The following is a 12,168-nucleotide window of genomic DNA, read 5'->3' on the forward strand; positions in this document are numbered from 1 at the left end:
TCCTTCCTTCCTTCCTTCCTTCCTTCTTTCCTTCTTTCCTCCTTTCAAGGCAGAGTCTCATACTGGCCTGAGACTTACAACACTACCCCTGCCTCAGCCTCCACAGTGCTGGGATTACAGATAGGATTAATGCTATGATAAAAGCTAAGGGATTTGCTCAAGATTTCCTGACTAACTGCTCTCAGAGATGAGCAGATTTCCCAGCGTCCCCTCTTAGAACTGTACAAAGGACCATTGAGAGGCGGCTTGGCTGACCTGAAGCTAGATTTTGCCAGATTTCTTGTTGTAGCATGTTGTAAAATGCCTCTTGTGAGTCAGAATTTTCATGCAGAGAGAGAGAGAGAGAGAGAGAGAGAGAGAGAGAGAGAGAGAGAGAGAAAGATAGGTTTCAGGGTGAAGTCTTTTCAGCTTTAATTGCCAGAGTTAGGTCATCAAACCTACACAACTGGAGCTCAAATACACAATTTGGCTTGACTCAAAGCTTCTGAAAATGGATGACCCCCAATTCATGGATTCTAAATAGTTGTTTGTACTGAAAAACTAGAAGTTTTCTATAGCAAGAGATTTCAAGGATAGGTGATATTTTTGTTGAAAACTAAATCTCAAGGTAGATCATGAGATTTTAAGGTGTCTAGCTTCTATTCCTTTCCTCATCCATAATTTCTTTTTACTGTTTTTCAGAGTCCTGTGTTACAGTACTTGTATTTCTTAGCCCAGATTCCCATTGCTATGTCACCATTGAGTAACAACAGCCTATTTCTCGAGTATGCGAAAAATCCCTTTTTGGATTTCCTCCAGAAAGGGCTCATGATCTCCCTGTCCACCGACGATCCCATGCAGTTCCACTTCACCAAGGTACGCGTGGATACAAGTGTGTTTCTCTCCACAGTTGTTTCCTGCCCACAATTGCAAAGTCCAGTCCAGGAACTTCTTTTTTTTCCCACGTGTAAGGCATGTATCATTTTTTATATCAATGCATTCACTTCTGTTTATGTCATCTCATATTACGTTATTTACGTAAATAACGGCAGGAGCCCCTGATGGAGGAGTATGCCATTGCCGCACAAGTCTTCAAGCTGAGCACCTGTGACATGTGTGAAGTGGCTAGGAACAGCGTGCTGCAGTGTGGGATTGCTCATGAGGTAGGCTGTCTTTGGCTGCCCTTCTGAGTGGAGGGTAACTCGAATATTGAAGAAGTACAGTATTGAGGAAACCCATGTAGAAAAATTGTCTCATGAATTATATGCTTTTTTTTATAGACAAGGACTAGAAACAATTATTCTATAATCTCTTTGGCCATTCCTATAGGGGAGGGCAAATTAAATATTAATCATTTCTCAGCAGATCAGGCATGCTGAGGAACAAGGTAATTACTTCTGAATGCATCAAAATTGTCTTTCCTCTTTTGCTTGTGGCAGAAATTCACGAAGAGGGACTTTTTGTGGAAGATGCTATTGTTGTCTACACCAGGTTAAAAGCAAACAACAATCATTCTGCTCTTTTTTTTTTTCTTTCTCGTAGGAAAAAGCAAAGTTTCTGGGTGATAATTATCTTGAGGAAGGCCCTAGTGGGAATGATATCCGGAAGACAAATGTAGCCCAAATCCGCATGGCTTATCGTTATGAAACCTGGTGTTATGAACTCAACTTAATCGCTGAAGGTCTTAAGTCAACAGAATAAAATAAATAAACCAAATGATGATATGAGTGAGATTTTTCACTATAGATTTTGGGAAAAAAAGTATCAGTTATTAAGTACCTACTATAAGGCAAGGATTATATTAGATGTTTCACTGCTATTATTTCATTTAATGCTTTATACAACTTCATAAAGTAGATATCATCTCTATTTTGAGAAACATGAATAAACTGAAGTTAGTAAAGTTAATGATTTGCACAAGGATACAACTGGTTTTTTTTTTCCCCCCTCTCTTTTTTTGCGGTACCAGGGATTGAACTCAGGACCTTGCACTTGATAGGCAAGTGCTTATTCTACTAAGCCATCTCCCCAGCCCCTGATATAACTGTTGAGGGCTAGCAGTGAGGTCCTACGTTTATTTGGCTGCATGGGTTTCCATGATTTTCAGGCAAAATAATTATTAAGGCTAGCAAAAACATTTCTTCAAATTGGAAAATATTGGTTTTGGTTTATACTTAGACTTGATTAAGACACTTAGAGCCATTAAAAAGTCACTTGAGGGCCCGGGAGATAGCTCAGAGGTCTGAGTGCTGGCCTGGCAACTGCCAGGACCTGGGTTTGATCCCTAGTACTGCATGCTGTGCACTGTGTTGGCGATCAAAACCAGGCGTGGTGGTGTGCACCTGTAATCCCAGCACTGGGGAGGCTGAGACAGGAGGATCACTACAAGTCCGAGCTTGTAGTGAGACCTTGTACCAAATAAATGAATAAATAAAAGGTTTTTTAAAATTTGAAAAGCAAAAGCAAGTATGCCTAAATTTTAGAAAATCAGATATTTACGCATTATTATCTTACAAGAGGAGTTTTAGTTTCCCATACATGCAACTTTTAAGATGTTCCTGTTATTCAAGGTCTGATAAAATTCCAATTAGTCAGATTATACTTCTACATATACAATTGTGTTGCCCTCTAGTGGCTGGGCTGATATTTCTTTCAATTTATTTAGCAATTATTGGTTAAATGTCTAAAGCAAGGGTGGCTACCCGTGGCCTGTGTGCCACGGTGTGCACACAGCCCTCGGTCAGCACACTAGCCAAGTGGCTGAGTTGTTTTTTCTAAACTAAAACCTCTGGATTCCAGTTTAATTGTAATGTGGGCACTTTGGTTTTGGGTCGCATTTTGGACATTTGTGTCTAAAAGTTTTGCTGTCACTGATCTACAGAGTTGGGTACAGTCCTAGACATCAGAGACAAAAAGAATAAGATTTCATTTCTCCTCCCAAGTTTCTCCTCCCAAGTGCTGTGTGTTCACAGCACAAAGTTATGAAGCATGTGGCTACAAATGTGGGAAAGGGAATTTTGGGAAACTTCTTAGAAAATGATGATGTTCTGTGGGGGAAAAATATGTGAAGCACATTCCTGTGTTTCCACGTACTATACAAGTAGTCATAAGCATAGGTGTGACCCCGTGGGCATGTTTGTACTAGCCTTGCTGGAAGAATCCTCTTCCTGGTTTCTCAAGTTGAAGTTCTGTTTGAATCTGATTTTATTTTACTTTGACTTCCTGGTCATCAAATAACACAAATAAATAAATGAAGCACTACTTTCAAATTTAAAAGAGTTGGACATAACTACCACTATGTACAACTCCCTCTTACCCATGAGGGGGCAGTAGAGTACATAAATGTGAATTAATTTATTACACTCAACTCTTGACAGATTTGGTTTTATATTTGACATGTGGAATTCAGTCTGCTTCAGTTTTGTACAAAATAATCTTTCTGAAGGCAAAGTTCAAATGATAAATTTTGAGCCAGCCATGGTGGCATATGCCAGCACTTAGGAGGCTGAGGCAGGAGGGTTGCTGAGAGTTTGAGGTCGATTTTGGCTACCTAGTGAGTTCAAGGCCAGCCTGAACTACAAAACAAGACCCTGTCTTAAAAAACACCAAAACAATTTTTTTTTTCAAAACCACACTACTTTAACCCAAAATTTTATCCTGAATAATTGTCTGAGAAACTTGTTATTTATTTGTGCGTGTGTGTGTGCACGTGTGCGTGCGTGCGTGCGTGCGTGTGTGCGTGTGTGTGTGTGGCCAGCTCAGCCCACCAGGGGGCGGGGCTGGCATGTGGTGCTGGGGGTCCCTGTGATTTGCTAAGCTTGTTCTAAGTAGGTGCTTTAGACCACTGAGCCATCTCACCAGCCCCTGAGAAACTTTTTCTGTTTTTCTGTTTGTTTTGAGACAAGATCATGCTATATAGCTCAGGAAGGCTTTGAACTCATTATTTAGTCCAGGTTGGCCTCAAACTCAAGGTGATCCTCCTGCCTCAGTGTTGGGATTATGGGCATGCACCAACATGCCAGCCCGAAACTTTCTAAATATACGAGATAAGGAGGAGTGGGAGTTCATAAAGATCAGAGTCCTACCCTGCCAAATTGTTAGTGGGAATGTAAACTAGTACAATCACTAGGGAAATCAGAATAGGGATTCCTCAAAAAACTTAAAATAGAAACTCCACTCTACCCAGCTGTACCCTCACTCTGGCCCTTCTGGGCATCTTGCCCCAAGGAGTTAAAGACAATGCACAGTGATAATACATGCCTGTTTTTATAGCAGTACAACCCACAATCGGTAAATCTTGCAAATGCCTATATATCCACCCACAAACAAATGGATAAAGAAAATGTGGCATACCTAGAGGATAAATTAAAGTTATTTGAAGGACTGCTCACAAGGCATAAGTGCACTGGGAGATAATGCTAAGTAAAATAAATCAGATAATGGTTCATCATTGCATGGTTTTTCTCATATGAGAAATCTAGATAAAAGATGCTAGAAACAGAGCAACAGATCTTTTGCAAATGGAAAGAGGAGAATTTTTGTTTTTCTTTTTTGTGGAACCGGGCATTGAACTCAGGCGCTTGCGCTTGCCAGGGAAGCACTTATTCCACTAAGCCATCTTCCCAGCCCCTGGAAAGAGGATTTAAAGATGGAAGGAGGGGAGGAAGGGCAAAGGAGGGAAAACAAAAAAAACGATTAAGATGTAATATGCGTATGTACCAACTCCCTAGTTGAGTATATTCATTATGAATCACAAACATACTTACTGAAAGAGATTCAGGTTCCAAAATTTATTACAGGCCATTCACGTTTATTTTTCTCACTCGCCACGATTTAAAAGTGCTGTGGTCACACCTCTACCCCCATTACATAATTCAATTTGTTTTTATTGTTCCCCTCTCTTGGTTTCACAGTGGTTTGAGATATGCTGTCTTTATTGTTCTGCTGAAGTTGGCTTGTGACAGGGTCTTCCGTGAAGCGTAACCAAACACTTCTTCCTTGGAGTCTTCTATTTTGGTACCTCTATGAGAACAAATGTGGGAGGCCAAGAGGCTCTGGCTGGGTGAGGCAGGGCGGGGAGGTGGGTGGAATGGGGCGGGGAGGTGGGGTGGGTGGCGAGCCAGCGCCTGGGAAACAGGCTCCACTCATCCTTGTCTCGCGGCTTATTGAAACTGGGCTACGCTCGCAGCAGGCACAGCGCCATGAGCAAGAGGGTGTTGCAGGCGCAGTTCTGATGCACTTGTGTGTCTCAGCCAGGCGTGGCGGCCCCCTTGGGCGCTGGGAGCAGGTATCAAGAAAGTTCCGCGGAGATTTCCAGTTTGCGTCTCCCGGCGATTCAAGTTGGACTCATACTGCAATTGCCTGCGAAATACTTGTTCCTTGCACTTGGCCAGAAAAAAACGGTGCTACGGTGTGACATTAAAAACCACAGGCCTGCTGAGCACCGACGCAGGCAATTCTAGCTTCTTTCAAAGAGGTGCCAGTAGGATTCCTTGATGAAACCAGGCTTTACTCTCTGGTGGCTGAGAAGCGTCAAACGTCACGGAGAGTTCAGGTCCGTCGCGGGGGGCCGGTCTGACCGCAGGCACTGTGGAGCCCTGGGAGCTCTAGCTCAAGGCCTCGGGCGGACAGGCGCGGCACCGGTCTCCCGCCTGCTGGGACCGCAGCTTGGCGGCAACCAGAGCCGTGGGCGAGGTTCTGGCCGGTGACTGTACTCGACGCCGGAGGTTCTCCTCACGCGGATCCCGGGCGCTGCCGCGGGCGGGCGGGCGGAGCGTGAGGGACGGCAACGTTAGCCAATGGAACTCTGGTAGGGCGGAGCCTGGCCGCATCAAGTGGGCGTGGCTTTTAATGTAAGCCAATAGGAACCATGCAGGGCGGGTCCAGGGCGAGCGAGGGTCGGCCCTTCGGCCGGGTGTGCGGGGGCGGAGCGGAGTTCCGAGGTGCTGGACCTCGTAGTCCCGCAGGTCGGCGGCGAACCGGCACCGTGTGACGCGCCTGCGGAGCGATGTTCAGGGTCGGGCAGGTACGCGCGGCGTAGTCCTGGCGGGATCTGAGGTCGCCAAGGCTTTGGCCGCCCCGGACGGTTGGCGTCGTCCGTCCCGCGTCTGGCGTGGGGCTGCGGCGCTTCCCGGCGTGTTCCCGGGCTGGCGGGCGCCGACGGGGCCTGGCGGGGCCTGCTCGCCCGGGGGGAGGCCGGTGTCGGCGGCGCGGCCGGGGTTCGACTGGCGGAGCCCGGCTTGGGGTCGCCCCGCCGCCCACTTGGGGTCGGGCGGCTCTGAGAAGGGGCGCCCCTCAGCCGCGGGCAAGTTTGCGCTTAGGTTGGCTGAACCGGGCCTTTGAGACAGTTTCTCTGCTTGGCGGGTGCGTTTTGTTCCTGAATAGAGTCTGACACGCACGTAGCGAAAGTCGTCAAGTAGAATTTTAATTAAAAATAAGCTGACGATGAACACGTCAGAGCATTTGAGTGATCGGTGTGGCAGATGATTAGATTATGAGTCAAAGGCTTGACCCTGCAGCCTGGGCTCACTTTCCAGATTGATTTCTCCGCCGAATTAACTTTTCCGGGCCTCGGTTTGCTGAATTTGAGAACTGGGGACGCTCGTGCTTGTGGGTCATTCTGAGGCCCGGATGAGATGTGTGCAGACACATTCTGCAAGTGTCACAAGTTTTCTTCGACTCTGCGGCGGGCACACAGTGGGGACTACATAGAGCTTACGCCTGCTGTTTCCGATGACGTGCTGAATTTCTGTTTACTATGTAAGTTGTGGAAGCTATTTTTCCACAAAGTTGCCATTGTTTAAATTGTATTCTGTTTTTAACCAAGTCGTTAAATTTTCTAGACAATGCATAGGATGCATACGCTGTTGTTGAATCATTTACCGTGAGATTTGGTAGCCATCAGTCTCTTTTGCCTTAGGTAAATAGTTGTACTTTTAAGTGAGAAGGAGTATTGATTCAGATTAAAACTTTCATTTGTTTAGCCTTTGTAACAGACATTTGTGTTGCTTTGTTTTGTTGACACAGAATCCCACTGTGTACTTGGGGCTGCCTTGAACCTCTGTGTAGCCCAGGCTGTTTGCAATCTCAGTTAGTCCTCCTATCTCAGCTTCCTGAGTGCTGGGATTACAGGCATTTGCCACCAGGTTCTTTACTGGGGGTGTGTGGGTCCAGAGGTTTAGAGATGAATTACAGGAGTGTACTTTTAATAATTCCCCAGGGGAGAACCAGGCTATGCAGTAATTGTGCTTCTTGGTCTTTTGTTAGGATTTCTGTATTAAATGTGACAGTAGAATTTTTTTTAATGCACAAAGGAAGAATATTGATTTCTCTCCCTTTGTCTGTTTCCTAAAGATGAAACTGGCTGCTTTCTAAAGATGAAAATAATTGTTTTAGGGTTTCTTTGAGGCAGGGTCTCATCATATCTTTCAGGCTGGCCTTTAACTCACCAAGTAGCCCAGGCTGGCCTCCAGTTTAGGGTGAGCCTCCTACGCTATCCTCCTGAATGCTGGGATGACAGGCATATGCCACATGTCCTGGTGGAAATAAAATTCTAAATGATCTATAGTGAGTCTTAAAAGTAAAAATATTAGACCATTGTATGCCAAGCTGAAATTAACTGAAAGAGCCAGTTGTGATGGTGCATCCATGTAATCCCAGCACTGGGGAGGCTGAGGCAGGAGGATTGCTGTGAGTTGGAGGCCAACCTGGGCTACATACATAAGTGAGCTCAAGGCCAGCCTGCGCTACATAGTGAGACCCTGTCTCAAAAACAGAAAAATTAAAAGGAGGAATGAAATAAATGTTATAAGCGAATATAGGTTTTTTGTGAATTTAGTATTTTTCATTGCTTTTATTTTTTTTCAAAATTTTATTGATAAACAGCAATGAGACAGTTTCAAATCAAATCAGAAGTACAGTTTCAACAAATAACACACTGCATATATTCTTCTTAGTGGTTAATTGCTATACAAGATGCGGACTTGAGATTCCTATTACAAACACCACTAGAACAAATCATTCTATTCATTAAGAGAATGCAACTATACATCCATTCTAACCACTTTTTTTTTTTTAATTTATTTATTGTGTGTGTGTGTGTGTGTGTGTGTGTGTGGCCAGCTCAGCCCACCAGGGGGCGGGGCGGGCTGGCATGTGGTGCTGGGGATTGAACCACGGTCCCTGTACTTTGCTTGGCTTAGCTTGTTCTGAGTAGGTGCTTTAGACCACTGAGCCATCTCGCCAGCCCCCCTAACCACTTTGAATACACAGATACAAAATGGACATTCATCTGTATACCCCATTTTTTCTAAGTTCCGTTATTGAATATTATCAGTGTTGCATTGCTTTTAAAGTTTGATTTAGATATACTTCAATATTTCACCAGATGTATGTTTTGAAACTGCTTTAAAACCCCAATTTTAAACAAGTGTTCTATAATTTTTTTATAAGTTGTTGAATTTACAAGTCTAAAACCTTACATTCACATTATTTCTTCAGCACCTTTTTTTAACCTCAAAGCATTGTTTTCACAGTATTTTGTGTTCACATGCAAGTGGGTTGTTGTTCTTTCCCCTAGGTAATTTTTAGGCTCCACCAAGTGGGTTGTATTGAAAAAGCTGTTTGAAATGGCGTAGTGGCGCAGTGTGGGCAGTTTAGCAAGACCCTTTCATAAAATTATTTTTTTTTAAAAAAGAAAGAAAAAAGATGACAGGCTGGGAATGTAGCTCATTCAATCAATCCCCACTGCCTTAAAAAATAACAACAAAAAAAAGTTTAAAAACTGATTTTAGGGATAGGGTTTTAATTTAGTTGTAGAGCACTTTGGCCTAGCTGGTGCGGGGTGCCCTGGATTTTATCCCCAGCATGGAAAAAATAAACAGAAAACTAACTAGCACAGTAGACTGTCAGCTAGCATTTACTAGACCTAGTCAGTGTTGTACATTCTTTACACGAGTCCGTCTACTTAATCCTCACACCAGAACTGGGAGGGCTGGATGCTTTTACGATTTCATTGAGAGGCAGAGAGAGGCTGAATGACTTGGCCAAGGTCAGAAAGCATAAGTAGCAGAGGCAGGACTCAATCAGAGAGCATCCAGCAGCCCTGACATTAACCTTTGCACTACAGTGAGTTTCAAATTTTATGAGTGATATACATATGAAACCCGACAGGCATTTAAAAGACAGTCCTCAGAGGAACTTCTTCAAAGGGTGGGGGGACTGGTATTGCAAGATACAGATGAAGGCATGTACAAGCTACAGCTTAATTATACTTTGTAAAAACTTTGGGGGGGGGGACTGGTGAATGATGTGGGGTTCTTTTTGTTTCTAAACTCCCAGTCAGTAATTACAATTATGGCATTATTTAGCAACATGCAGGATGTTTATTTTCCATTAAGTTTAAAATATCTGTTCTTAAATCGTAAGTTAAATGTGGGATTCAAGAAAAGAAAATGCATTGCTGTCTTCAGGAAGCTTATAACCAGGCATGTGAATAAATCTAAGTTGTTTCAGTGTGCCCTGAGAGGGCTAGAGTTTAATGGGGACTGCTGATGAGAAAAGTATTTTACATGTGGAAGGGAGGGAAGATACAGAAAAGCTACCGTATTTGAATTTGGTGTTGAAGGGTGAGTAGGAGTTTGCTGAGTTGGGGTAAGAAAACAGTAAGAGGGCTGGTGAGATGGCTCAGTGGTCTAAAGCACCTACTTAGAACAAGCTTAGCAAAGCACAGGGACCGCGGTTCAATCCCCCAGCACCACATGCCAGCCCGCCCCGCCCCCTGGTGGGCTGAGCTGGCCACACACACACACACACACACACACAGAAAAAAAAAAAAAAAAAAAAAAAAAAAAAAAGAAAAAGAAAACAGTAAGAGTGAAAACCTGAGAAACCCGAAAGTGTTTAAGTAGTTGGTGATCACTAAAGATCAGAGTGTTACTGAGGTGAGTGGTAGGGCCAAAGAGGATGATGCCTGGAGATAAACTAGAAAAAGAAGGAAATCGCGGGGGTTGGCTGCTTTAGGGTCACTGAAATTGGGAGGTAAGTGAGAATGGAGGTTGGTTTAGTTCCCTTTATTTGAGATAATGAAGTGAATGATTGGTCCAGTTTGGCAGTCTTTCATTATGGAACATGATGTTAAGGGCACTTCTACAACTTTGAATCAGGGGATATATGGTAAAACAGCAGATTTAGCTAAGTAAAGACTTAGGATTCATTAAATTTAAAAAAAAAAAAAAAAGGGTGGGCGGAGATGGCTGAATAAGCACTTCCCTGGCAAGCCCAAGGGCCTGAGTTCAATTCCCCAGTTCTGCCCCAAAAAACCCAACAAACCAACCCCCCACACCCAAACCAACCAGACAAAAAACAAAACAAAACAAAAAACACAACAAAAAAAGGAAGTCTAATAGTGCCTGGTACTAAGGAGCTTATGTATCATGCTAAGGACTTTGAATTGATTCTAAAAACAGTGATGAACCACAGGAAGGTTTTGAGTAATTAGGAACACTAACATGGTGGTGTGCAGTGTGGAGGTTGAATTGAATGAAGAGAGACAAAAGGAAGATAAGTAGCAATAAACCGATTGCTATTGAAATAGTGCAGATAAGGCTCTGGAACGGGACACTACTAGCAGGAATGGACAGGCCGGGCAGGTGATGAAGACTGGAATTGGCGGGACTTCAAGAGAGCTTGGCTCTGAAGGAGCGGAAAGTAGCTTGGAATACCCTGTGGATAAAGGATCTTATTTTTTAATCTGGGAAAGATAATTTTTTCAGGGTTTTTTTTTTTTTTTTTTTTTTTTTTTTTTTTCATCTGAGACAGAGTTTTACCGTGTGGTTGTGTGGTTCAGGCTGACCTTGAACTCACTTTGTAGCCCAGCCAGATCTCTGGGATTACAGGCATGCGCCACCACACCATTCTAATTTTTTTAGTTTTCAATGTGTTAAGTTCACAGTGTCTATGGAGAGTTCTGGTAGAGATGCTGAGGTAGGATCCTTAGTCCTGGGATTGACAATTCAGATTTCAGAGTTAAGTAAACATTGAAGCCAGAAAAGCAGGTGAAATTGCTTAGGAAGAGTATATTAAATTAAAAGAGAAGAAAGCCAATGATAGATTTGCTTTGTGTAAGTGGAAGGAATTAGTATTTATTATTTATGTTAATTTTGTCTTTTTAAATTATTATTGTACAGCAATAAAATGGGTTTAATTGAAAAACTAACTTTTATATCTGTATGTGTCTTGTCCTTTTAAAGTTCTATTTGGGAGTCACTTATTTGTTTGGAAGTATATTAAGTTATTCCTGGTGTCTCTCTTTGTAAAAAAAAAGAAAAGAAAAGAAAAAGCACAAAATTTTATAGTAGGTCCACAGGCGTATAGGAAACTGAATCTTCTAACTTTACTGTAAAATTCTCTTTCCTTGTTTGTACTTTGTATTTGCTTGGCGTGATATCTTGAATATTCAAGTGACCTCAAATGTGATCACTTGATTGTTAGTTGTTAGAAGTTAGAGATAAGAGATTTTAAGGCGGGGCCAGGGAGATGGCTCAGTAGAATTAAAAAAAAAAAAGAGAGAGAGAGAGAAAGAGAGATTTTAAGGAAATAAATGAACTGTCTGCTGTAACTTTACATTATCTTCATCTTGATAACCGGCCTTACTCAGTCCTGGCTCCAAGTCAGTGGTGGTGAGCCTATGGAACCAGTGCTGCAGCGAGCTTTTTGTATCAGTGAAAACTCTAAAAGGTTCACTTCGCTACTTTAAGTGGTTTAACTATTTCCAAGTCTTACTCATCTCCAGAGAATGGAGGTTTGTCACCACCAAAATGACTCAAAGAGTGTGTGATGGGTTTGAAGCCATTTTCAAAAACAGTGCTTCAGTATACTTTCCCCATTCTTTGTTTTTGTTTTTGATGCAGGGTCTTGCTGTGTAGTGCAGGCTGGATTTAACTCTGTGGACCCCAGGCTGACCTCAAGCTTGGTGGTAGTCTTGCCTCAGCCTCCTGAGTGCTGGTAGTGCAGGTGTGCGCCACCACTCCTGGCTTTTTTGCCATGTTTGTAGTACTGTATTACTAGAAAAAATGTATAGTCCAAAGGAAGAGGTAGCAAACTTTTTTGTAAAGGACTAGGAACTGAATACAGATTTTGTACTCCAAACTCTGTCCCAACAGTCTTATTTTAAATCAGATTTTATTAGTA

General features: G+C 43.0%; 2 protein-coding genes and 1 pseudogene across 4 annotated transcripts in view; 2 read left to right on the plus strand and 1 right to left on the minus strand.

Moving 5' to 3' along the window:
• Positions 1 to 1,701, plus strand: part of Ampd1 (adenosine monophosphate deaminase 1) — a 35,135-nt gene extending 33,434 nt beyond the window's left edge. The window contains 3 exon segments of the mRNA XM_004641678.2: positions 684 to 855; positions 1,032 to 1,142; positions 1,522 to 1,701. Coding sequence (XP_004641735.1) covers positions 684 to 855; positions 1,032 to 1,142; positions 1,522 to 1,680 — 442 coding nt within the window. The 3' untranslated portion in view covers positions 1,681 to 1,701.
• Positions 1,702 to 5,929: 4,228 nt separating this feature from the next.
• Positions 5,930 to 12,168, plus strand: part of Dennd2c (DENN domain containing 2C) — a 98,736-nt gene continuing 92,497 nt past the window's right edge. For 2 of the 3 annotated variants that reach the window (XM_004641679.2, XM_023701728.1), the window contains exon 1: positions 5,930 to 6,004. The gene's annotated coding sequence lies outside the window, so the exon portion shown is untranslated. The remainder of the gene's footprint in view (positions 6,005 to 12,168) is intronic. The other variant, XM_023701725.1, reaches the window with a different exon arrangement.
• The window catches only part of LOC101583964, a 23,325-nt pseudogene continuing 17,147 nt past the window's right edge, over positions 5,991 to 12,168 (minus strand).

The sequence above is a fragment of the Octodon degus genome, unplaced genomic scaffold (genome assembly GCF_000260255.1).
Source record: "Octodon degus isolate 3935 unplaced genomic scaffold, OctDeg1.0 scaffold00140, whole genome shotgun sequence".
Classification (NCBI taxonomy): domain Eukaryota; kingdom Metazoa; phylum Chordata; class Mammalia; order Rodentia; family Octodontidae; genus Octodon; species Octodon degus.